Source organism: Tribolium madens, unplaced genomic scaffold (genome assembly GCF_015345945.1).
Source record: "Tribolium madens isolate multiple individuals breed KSU strain unplaced genomic scaffold, Tmad_KSU_1.1 Scaffold_96;HRSCAF=242;Tcas5.2_LG5, whole genome shotgun sequence".
NCBI lineage: Eukaryota > Metazoa > Arthropoda > Insecta > Coleoptera > Tenebrionidae > Tribolium > Tribolium madens.
In genome coordinates, this window is record NW_025401068.1 from 11,985,660 (window position 1) to 11,997,073 (window position 11,414).

Below are 11,414 nucleotides of genomic sequence, written 5' to 3' on the forward strand. Positions count from 1 at the left end.
AGTGAATTCCACGATTTTCTATTTTGTGTTTTCTATTTTTTTAGAAATATTAATAATAATTAATATTACATATAATAATATGTAAATGTATATATATATATAATAATATGTAAATGTTAATATTACATTTGAAAATTTATTTTGCATTGCCGAAATATTTTAGTTTAAAATAAATGTTTTTTTTTGTATTTATAATTCTTTTTTGTTCATCTCACCTTAAGTATGCTCTGTTGTAATCCCGATTTATCCCTCGTTATGGTAATATGTGCCGCCAGGGGATGCCCCGACCTAGGTTTACTATCAAGTTCCGCTAAAGCATTGTGTAGTTTATATCTCGCACCTTCCAAATACGTTAACATCGATTTCATCTGCAAAAAATCAAATTCTTATCAATTTTTTTATCATTTAACAACATACATGATACAATTTTTCGCTGACACTTTGTTGCGAATCCTCAGCACCAAAATTCGGCGTTTGTTTAATCGCCTTTGACAAATTCTCCAGTCCATTTTTCGACTTCCTTTCCCTTTCGATGTCTTGCCGGATTAAATGTAGCAATTTCACCAAAGCCTTAAACAAATTCAGCGAAATTTAAAAAATTAATAAATGAAAAAAATAATACCTGCTTCCGCCGTTCCCGATTCATAGCCAGTGTAATGTGTTCGCAATAAAAGTCCGGTAAAAGCTGTTCTGACACTTGTTGAGAGGACTGTCTTAGATTAATGAAAGTGCTCAAATCTTTACCCGATTCAGCCTGCGTGACCGGGGCTTTGAGTCTTTCAGATGCCTGAAAATCGCGTTTTTTACCACTGAAATTACAAAAATTCAACCTACTTCGATTAGTCTAGGTCCAAGTTCGGCGCTGTGGTGAAGGTAGGATGTTAGAACGGTTTTCAAGTGATTCAAGCGCTCTTCTTCGAGGGATTGGAAGGTGTTTACGCCTCGCAGGACGGCCGATTCCCATTCCAGCCTAACCAGAAATAAATTATATTTAAAAAAAATAATAATACAATAAAAAAAATTGTAGAAGTCTAAATGTATCTTAAATTTAAAAGATTCTGTCCTTAATGTCATTCACAACAAATTTAATCACATCAATAATTAACGTTTGTTGATAATTTTAATTATTTTTGCTACCTCAAAAAGTGGGTACACATATTTATTTGAGAAAATATTTTTTTGGGAAAATTGATGTTAGGATTGTTTGAATTTTCGCATGGTTGCCACCTTAAAGTGATCTCTTTCAACGACTACTTCGATGCACAACGATTATATCTATAAAATTGCATATAGTCAAACTTGGTTAGTCCAATGAAAATAATTTCAAAATGACAGCATTTCCGGCCATACCGGAAGTGAGTATCAACTTCGTTATTTTAAATAAAAACCTATACAGAGTGCGCCAGAACTCGCGCCCCAGAGAAAACTTTCAAGTAAGACAAGATACTAAGAACATGGAAAAAATGTTAAAAAATTCTATCTGTCCATTTTGACATTTACTTTTTGACACTTGACATTTTTTATTGTCTATATAATGATACTTGATAATGACTTGATAATAATGATAATGATAATTTTACCAATAAAATCCACAATAACACTGAGCGAGCTGCGCACTGAGGCATCTTGGGATTACTCAGCGATTTTAAAAAGTTTTTAAAATTCCCTATACCTAAATTTAATCGTTTTCGAAATTTTTAGACTTTTTTGAATTTCTTTTTAGTTATGTTGACTTTTACACAATACGAGAAATTCATTAATCATTCATTATTATCCAAAATATACAGGGTATTTGTAAAATATTTAAGGCGATAAGGAGTATGGACCAACATAAACAAAAAAAGTCTCAACGAATGTGAGAATTTGTAAAATTTTTATTAGTAAAAATTTACAAATTTTCTAGAAGCTTTTCATTTTTGTATGGACAATGTTTCAAAAAATGAAAAATTTTCGGTATATCTGAAACCATTACTTTGACCCATGTTATTAAGACTTTTTTGTTTGACTATTCTACCTCCTGAATTATTTTACAATCTTTTTTTAACACCCTGTAGATAGTTGTTTTTTTGTAGAAATTTCTTGCATTATATTTTTCACTCTTTGTAAATATAAAATAAATTCACTTAACCTAAATTTGAATAATTTCGATTCTCAATTATTTTTTTATTTCCATAGCAGTGATATATGACTAATGAAATTTCCGCAATATCAAAAAAAAATTACTAAAACCTGAAAATTATTAAACATAGATTAGAAAATGTTAATTAATACAGATTGAAACAGAATTAAATTCTCCTCCATCTTCTGAAGAAAAAATTGGGGCGTTTTATTTAGATAAATTGAGTTATGGGTAACATCAAACATTTTTCTTCAATGTGTGTTTTTGAGATTTTTAGGCTTTTTTGAAATTTTTTGGATGCAAACATTCCTATTCAAAAATTACATTGGCCGGCGATTTTTACATTGCTACTTTTTGTCGGATTTTGATGAATTTTGGATCGGCTTAAAGAACGCAGAATATTGTAATTTAATTCAATAACATTTTTAGTTTTGTCTTGTAAATATTATACCAAAAAGACGAGAGGACTGTTTTTTTTTTACTTTTTTTTTACACTGATTTCAGATTATTGCTGATTCCTTTCTGAATTATGTACCACATTTTTCATAACTTTAATTCTTGAGACAAGAGAGATATGAACTTTCAAAAAAACCATTACATTTCCAATTTCAATGAATATTCGTATTAAGTAGGTAAAATGTGTTAAAACGTCAAAATAGGCGCCTGGAAGTTTCCAATAATTAACCTTTTACTTGTTATAATCCTTTAAAGTTCCAAGTTTTTCAGATTTTTTGTGTTCAAAGACGTAATTGTGCTCTTTTGGTGACATAAGCAATCATTTTCGGTTTAATTACCTTTTTATGTAGCCTACTTTCTGAACGAATATTTAGTAACATTAAAAAAGCAACGTCTTTTTTTTTCAATGCTTTGTATCTCTGGAGCACCAGAAGATAAAATTTTGAAACAAATTGTTCCTCATTCATAAAATAACGGGCAATAATCTGAAATAAGTAAAAACTTAATTTTATCTCAGCTCAGTATAAAAAAAAAGTAAAAAAACAGTGCTCTCGTCTTTTAGGTACAACATTTACAAGGCAAACTAAAAATGTTATTGAATCAAATTACAATATTCTGCAAAGTTCGTTCTTTAAGCCGAACCAAAATTCATTAAAATCCGACAAAGAAGAACAAAAATATTGCAATGTAAAAAATCGCAAAATTTTAGTTGTCCGGTTAATTTTGGCGGCCAGTGTAATTTTTGAATAGAAATATTAGGATCCAAAAAAATTCAAAAAAGTCTAAAAATCTCAAAAACGGTTCAACTTAGATTTAGGGAAAGTCTATAGTCTATAGAAGTTTATAGAATAATTGTGAGAATTCAAAAACGCAAAAAAAACATACAGTGTTTTTCTTTTGGTTTTCCTCTTTTGTCAAATGTATTTCACTATTACTCAAAACTATTTCATTTGATATATGTCAAAGCGACGTAGGTGAAAAATAGTGAAATACATTTCACAAAAGAGGAAAACCAAAAAAAAACACTGTACCTTTCTATTCAATATAACAAGGTTCCGGATATACAGGGTGTTCCGTCTAAATCCCACTTTAGTGGGAGTGGGAGTTGCAATAATCGTATTTATTTGAAAATTGGTACATAGCCATAAACCATTAAGTCCTCCTAAATGAAAATATTTTCAAGATGGCGGCACTTCCGCTTATACCGGAAGTCGGTCTCAACATTCTTATTTTAAATGGAAAGGTATATTTTTTACTGCGTTTTTGGATTAATCGGGTTATTTTAAGGGAATTTTCATCAGCTTTCCCTATACCTAAATTTAGCCGTTTTTGAAATATTTGGAGTTTTTCAAAAATTTTTGGATTTGCACCTTCCACTCTAAAAACCGGTAACTCTGCTTTTTTTTTAAATTTTGAATTCGTTTATTTGGCGTTTGAAAGAGAAAGCTTAGATCCTTTTTTTGATGTTTTCAAATTTGGGAAAAAAAATTAACAAACCATAAAATTTTAAGGTTACTTTTGTAATAATTCAAATACCCATAACTCAATTTTTTCAAATGAAATACCCCAATTTTTATTATACTAAATGGAGGAGAATTTAATTCTGCATCGATCTGTATTAACATTCCCTAAACCTAAATTTAATAATTTTTAAGTTATGGTGACTTTTTGTTGAGACTGCCGAAAATCTGTTATTAGCCACATTCGTTTTCGTATAGTTTGCGATGAAAATAAAAAATGTCAAAATTGTTTCTCAATAAATGTCGACAGTGACTTATTATTTGACAAATAGTGCCAAAATATGGAGAGTCAAAGCTACTCAAACTTAGATTTAATTAATTTATTTTGTATTTATGYAYAGTGTAACAAAYTTATGATYTCGRTCATTAAACAAAAATAAARMTTTCTRACTTGWTAGCTTTAAATAATGATCGCATGGTAGAACCTATCAATAATAATGAAGTTTGTATAACTTTAATTCTCCATATTTTGCACTATTTGTCAAATAGTAATTTACTGTTGACGTTTGTTTAGAGAAAATTGTGACTTTTTTGATTTTCATAGCGAAAACGCGTATAGCTAGTAATAAATTTTCTGTAGTCTTAAAAAAAAGTCCATAACTTGAAAATTATTAAATTTAGGTATAGGGAATGTTAATACAGATTAATGCACAATTAAATTCTCTTCTATTTAGTAAAATAAAAGTTGGGGTATTTTATTTGAAAAAATTGAGTTATGAGTATTTGAATTATTACAAAAGTAACCTTAAAATTTTGGGATATGTTTTTTTTTTCAAAATTTGAAAACATCAGAAAAAGGATCTAAGCTTTCTCTTTCAAACGACAAAAAAACCAATTTAAAATCTTAAAAAATGGCAGAGTTACCGGTTTTTAAAGTGGAAGGTGCAAATCCAAAAATTTTTGAAAAACTCCAAATATTTAAAAAACGACTAAATTTAGGTATAGGGAAAGCTGATGAAAACTCCCTTAAAATAACCCGGTTAATCCAAAAACGCAGTAAAAAATATACCTTTCTATTTAAAATAAGAAAGTTAAGACCGACTTCCGGTATAACCGGAAGTGCCGCCATCTTGAAAATATTTTCATTTAGGAGGACTTAATGGTTTATGGCTATGTACCAATTTTCAAATAAATACAATTATTCCAACTCCCAATACTTCTAAAGTGGGGTTTAGACGGAACAGCCTGTATAAGTGCCACCATCTTGAAAATATTTTCATTGAGAAGACCTAACCAATTATGGTTAGCTTGAATCGCTTATACAGGCTGGGCCAGAACTCGCGGTCCAGAGAAAAATGCCATATAACGTAAGATACCAGGAACATGGAAAAAATGTTAAATAAATAATGCACTTTGACTCTATTTATTTCTGTTGGAAAAATAATTTTTGCTATAGGCTATTAAAAGAGGAAACAAGGAAACTGTATCCTAAATTGTCACTCTGTTTAATATTATTAGTGGCTTTTATTGGCAAAATTTTTGTCCCTTTACTAAATAATTATAAAAAAAACATATACAAGATCATGAGTATCATTAAATAGATATAAAAAAATATCATATGTCAAAAAACAAATGTCAAAATTTTTTGACAGATAGAATTTGTATTTAACAAAAGTCTAATTTCGTTACCTTGCCCTCTCCGCCCGGACACAAAGCGTGTAATATTCAATATCAGCTTTCTTCACCGCATCTTCCGCCTTGCGTTTCTTCCCTTCCAACTTGGTATTTTCTTTATCTGGCGTATTTCTATTATGCATATGAGCCAACTGGATCAAACTACTGCTCCTATTCAACCTGTAAAATCCACATCACACCTACCACAAAACCAAACCCAACTCACGTCAACTTCCCCGTCCTCGAAGTATCCAAAATCGCAGCATCTTGCAACTTCTCATTGTCTCTGGCACACGTATGGCTTTGTTTCTTACTTTTGGCCTCAGCTGTTCTCCACTCGGCCAACGATTTGGCCGCTTTATCCACTGTTCCTTCGCATTGTTTCCGCGTCCGGTGCTGATTTTCCGTCATGTTGCGCAGCGGTTTGGCCGTCTCCTCCGAAAGGACTTGGCCCATCAGTCGGTGGACTTCAGCACGGGTCTCTAATTCGATTGCGACGGCCTTCCAGGCCTCGTTCAAACCGCCAACGCCGTCGCGACAAGCGCGCGACAGTTTTGAACTCAATTTTGACAAGTTTTTAGCGTATTGGGTCTCGGCCTCGGCCCTACAAAAGACAAAAAACGGTCAAACGACCTGTGACGTCAAATTAAGTTGGCAACGTTAAGCAATACCTTTTTGGGCAATGTTGCCAATTCAAGAGTCACAGGCGACTTTGATCATGATTAAAACCGTGACTGTTTAAAATGACGAAGAAAGTGACCTGTGACGTCAAATTAAGTTGGCAATATTAAACCTAAATTCGGCAACACCTTTTTGGGTAATGTTGCCAACTCATTAAGAAAGATAGATAGCTCTATTGATGTTTAAGACGAGTCATACATAAGTCAAATAATAAACAAAATACAAAACTTACAGATTATTAAAATTACAGTGTAAAATAGTCCTCAAAATTATACAGGGTTACCCAGCGAGTTGAAAAAGTCCACTAGTGACCTTTAAATAGTAAATGTAAAAAAATATATAGGACATTGATAAATACTAATCTAGTCTATCGCCTAAAATTATCTTCAACTATTCAGCGTGTCTCAAAAATAAGTTACAATACAAACTTGTGTTTTTTTAAATGAAACATCATATGCTTCTTAGCGTTTTTGGATGTCGATTTTTATGACAATGTTTTTAAGATAAACTTTTATTGGTCGATTTTGCTCAGTTTTAAAAATAAGACGGTTTTTTTGACGAAATCATGCACTTTTTAAAAATTTATTACACAAAAACTAAGACATCTTGAAATATTTTTTTTACTACTGCAAAGAAGAAGGTACAAGTAATAAGGTTGTAACATTTTTTTAGTTTGACGAAAACAAAAATTTAATACACAAAAAAAAACTAATACAACTAGAAATTTTTTTTCTTACTTCTGCAAAGAAAAAAGTACAGAATTTAAAGCTGCAGCAGTGTGTTTTGCATTTGTAAAGATTAATAAATTAAGAAGTTTGGTAAAAGTTAAATAACTTTAAAAAATTAAATGGAACACCCTATTTATTGTTTTTGCACTTAACAGATTATTAAATTGTCTATCTAAAAAAATAAACTTTTAATGTCCAGAATTGATAAATGAAAAGATATATGAAACAATAGTAATTATTTTTTTTAATGTTTAACGGTAAATATCTTTTTAGTTACTGATTATAAACACCTAAAAGTAAATAATTTTAGAGAGAAAAATTTAATAATCGTTTAAATCCAAAAAGAATAAATATGGTGTTCCATTTAATTTTTTTAAGTTATTGAACGCCTTCATTTTTCCATTTTTTTATATTTACAAATGTAACACACTAAAAAAATGTTACAACCTTATACCTTCTTCTTTGTGGTAGGAAAAAAAAATATTTCTAGATGTCTTAGTTTTTGTGTAATAAATTTTTAAAAAGTGCATGTTTTTATCAAAAAACCGTCTTATTTTTAAAACTAAAAAAATCGACCAATAAAAGTTTAATTAATAAATTTACATAAAACTTAAAATTTCACCTAAAAAGTTTTATTTTAAATTTAAAAATTCTCACCTAATTGAACTAAATATAATTAACTTGCCTAATTTGTATAACCGCAACTGCTGGCACAAATTTTGCTTAAAAACATTGTCCTAAAAATCTACATCTAACTACGCTAAGAAACATACGGTGTTTTATTAAAAAAAATTATTTTTGAGACACGCTATATTTTCAATTCAACTCGCTGGGACAGCCTGTATTTTGAAATATTTTTTTAAATCACCCAAACATTTAGTAAAATTTTTTTTTTTCAAATTTTCAAATTTCAAAAATAAGTCAAAAAATCACTAAATTTGTTAAAGAAATAGTTTTTTTTAATAAGATTTCGCTTAACAGGGTCAAAAAATCGATAAACCAGCTCGCAAAGTTCATTATTTTCATCTTTTTGGAGCATTTAGTACTCTTTCAGACAGAAACAGAACTATTTTGCAAAATTTCCTTAAAAACAAACCAAAAATTTACCAAATTAGACCAAAACGAGTGTGGTTTTTACATTTTTTTTAGAGTGTTTAAGCACGTAAAATACAAGTTTTGTTAAAACTGACTGAAAAATTACTAAATTAGATTGAAATTGATATGTATTATTTTTAGCTTGTTTGGCTCGATTGAGTTTTTTAAACCAGACTCATTTATTCTGCAAAATCTTGTCAAAGCGTACCTAAAAATTACAAAAAACAAATCGAAATTGATGCTATTTCGTTTGTTTCATTCGATTTAGCTCGTTTTTGAGTAAAATTTTGTCAAAAAATAAGCCAAAAGACTCAAAATTTCTCCTTTTTCAAGTCTTTAAGCACGTTTTGAACTAAAACCTCAATTTTTTGCAAGATTTAAAAAAAAACAAGCCAAAAAACAACAAAACCAGTCATTTTTTTGTGTAGCATGTTTTTCAGGTAAATATTTCGCAATTTTTTTTAAAACAATCCCAAAATAAAGGTTTACTTTTTTAGATAGACAATTTATCTACCTAAAGAAAAATAGGGTGTTTCATTTAAATTTTTTGAGTTATTTAACTTTTAACAAACTTCCTAATTTATTAATCTTTTCAAATGCTAAACACTAAAAAATTGCTACAACAATTCTGTACTTTCTTCTTTGCAAAAGTAAGAAAAAATTTCTTCTAGCTGTCCTAGTTTTTGTGTAATAAATTTTTAAAAAGTGCATGTTTTCGTTAAAAAAAACGTCTTATTTCTAAAACTAAGCAAAATCGACTAATAAAAATTTAGCGTAAAAACATTGTTTTAGAAGGCGACATCCAAAAATGCCAAGAAACCTACGGTGTTTCATTAAAAAAAACACAAGTTTGTATTGTAACTTATTTTTGGGACATGCTGTATGGTTGAAAATAATTTTAGGTGATGCACTAAATTAGTATCTATCAACGTTTTATATATATATTTTTTGATTCTACCATTTAAAGGTTACTATTAGATTCGCTGGGACACCCTGTATAAACAGTTTTCAATGAAAAATTAATTCTTTAAGTTCCTTTTTAAAAAGACATGCAGACAAATTACAAAAGTCATTTGGTAACAAATTATAAAATTTAGTACAATAATATCTTGGTCCAGTTTGGTTTCGTTTGAAACTGTTAAACTCTGTGACAAGTTTCAAGTTTTAGAGTCATAGGCGACTTTGATCATGATTAAAACTTTGACTGTTTAAAATGACACTTTTATCGAAAGAAAGTGACCTGTGACGTCAAATTGAGTTGGCAACATTAACCTCAATTAGGCAACACCTTTTTGGGCAATGTTGCCAACTAAGTTTCAGAGTCACAGACAACTTGATCAAAAATTTACACTGCATAATAATAACCTTGACTGTTTATAATGACACCTTCATCCAAAGTCTGGAAAATTTGCATTTTCATTTAAAAAACGATTTGCGTATCTTGGTGTTGTTCAGACTAGTTTTTTTTTTTAATTTGATTATAATTAGTGGGAAAGTACGCATACATAAAAGAGAGAGGGAGAAGTTGCAAGAGAAAAAAGTGAATGGAAGAGAGTTAGAGATGGCATCAATAAAAAATTATGAATGAAATAAATAGCGAATTCTTGAATGAAAGGAAGGTCAACCGTCAACTCAAGACCCAAAAAAAAGATTTTTTGATGAATTAAGAGACATAAATTGATAGAAAAAACTGTCTTTACCTTTCTTGGAGGATGGTGGCGAGTTCTTTGCAAAAATCGCCCCCTTGTTTGACGTATCTTCTAAGATCTTCAAACCCATTTTGGCCCTGAAAAAATTGAAAAAAATCAGTGCTTTGTTAAATTCTCCGTTGATTTGCAGTTAGGTACATTATAAACAGTTTCCTTGTCATGCTATTGACTTGTTAACATCTGCAAGATGGTGATGGAGTTTGAAAAATGCATCTATAGTCCACGCGCCGGTGGTCATTATTATTATTGTTATTATGAAAATCATTGTAGTTTATGTGTGAATGACCCGGATAGAGTCTTGATTTTTTAAACTCAGTTCCGCTATGCGGAAGTGCCTTTTCAGTGGCTGAAACGGCTTTTAACTTCTACCAATCGAAGTGTCCACTTTGTTTCTACATACAAACTTAACAGTTGTTTAGTTTGGAGATTTAGTTTGTCTATTGTGCAAGAGTCGGACTTTAAATATTTACAAATTTTGTTTACTTCAGTCTCACATGCAATAAAAGCGACAAACTACTTATTTACATTAAAAAATATGCATTTACTTCGAAGTATATGAATCATGTGTTTGAAACACTGTAATAAAATAAAATATTGTATGGATCACATTGCTGTTTTTTTTTCCATGGTTTCATGGTTAAAATGACTCGATACCTCAAAAACTACTCGTAGAGTATTTTAACCAATCACACTGTAATTTTACGTCTGGAAAATCATATTTTCAGTATTTTGTCAATTTTTTCATCCAGCAAAGTTTTGAGGAGGCTCTTGGACCTACAGAAGTGCAAAATCTCATTTATTTCTTAAAAAATGCTCATAAAACGACGCTTACGAATCGTACTTAATAATTTAGATTTTTAGAAATGTTTTCTGCAAAAAAAAAATATTATTTGAACTGTTAATCTCTTTATGGTTTTATGGTACAGGTTAAAATGGCTCGATAACCCGAAAACCACTCGTCGTAGAGCATTTTAACCAATAACATTGTAATTTTGCGTCTAGAAAATCGTATTTTCAGCGAATCATCGTCAAAATTTCAAAAAAAAAACTCGTTTTTTAATAAAATCATAGCAAAAATATCAAAATAGCATTTATTTATTAAAAATTTTTTTTGCTAGAGTATAGGCTAAAGAAGGAAATAGTTTTTTATAAAGGGAAAAACAACTATTTTAATCCCCACTTCTGGAAGCCCAAACAGACTAAATAATATAAGAAAATGACAAATTTGTCAAAATACTCAGTTCATTCAATTTCAGTTTATATTAAGAGTAATAATCGGTATGTCATATATTTTATTCCTGAGGGACTAAAGTGTCACTTTATTTCGTGTTGGAGGAAAATAAAATATTGTATACAACACGCCCAAAATCATTGCATTTTTTCATGGTTTTATGCTACAGGTTAAAATGGCTCGATACCTCGAAAACTATACTCGTCGTAGAGCATTTTAAGTTTTAACCAATCACGTCCTAATTTTACTTCTAGAAAATCA

At 29.9% G+C, this 11,414-nt stretch overlaps 1 protein-coding gene across 2 annotated transcripts in view; it reads right to left on the minus strand.

Annotated features, from left to right (window-relative positions):
• Positions 1-11,414, minus strand: part of LOC123012339 (nostrin) — a 40,620-nt gene that overhangs the window by 3,082 nt on the left and 26,124 nt on the right. Inside the window, exons 2-8 of one of the 2 annotated variants that reach the window (XM_044410183.1) lie at positions 9,914-9,999; positions 5,936-6,313; positions 5,725-5,880; positions 835-970; positions 623-787; positions 418-570; positions 216-368 (exon numbers count right to left, since the gene is read on the minus strand). In XM_044410183.1, coding sequence (XP_044266118.1) covers positions 216-368; positions 418-570; positions 623-787; positions 835-970; positions 5,725-5,880; positions 5,936-6,313; positions 9,914-9,999 — 1,227 coding nt within the window. Of the gene's footprint in view, positions 1-215; positions 369-417; positions 571-622; positions 788-834; positions 971-5,724; positions 5,890-5,935; positions 6,314-9,913; positions 10,000-11,414 lie in introns of both variants that reach the window. The other variant, XM_044410182.1, reaches the window with a different exon arrangement.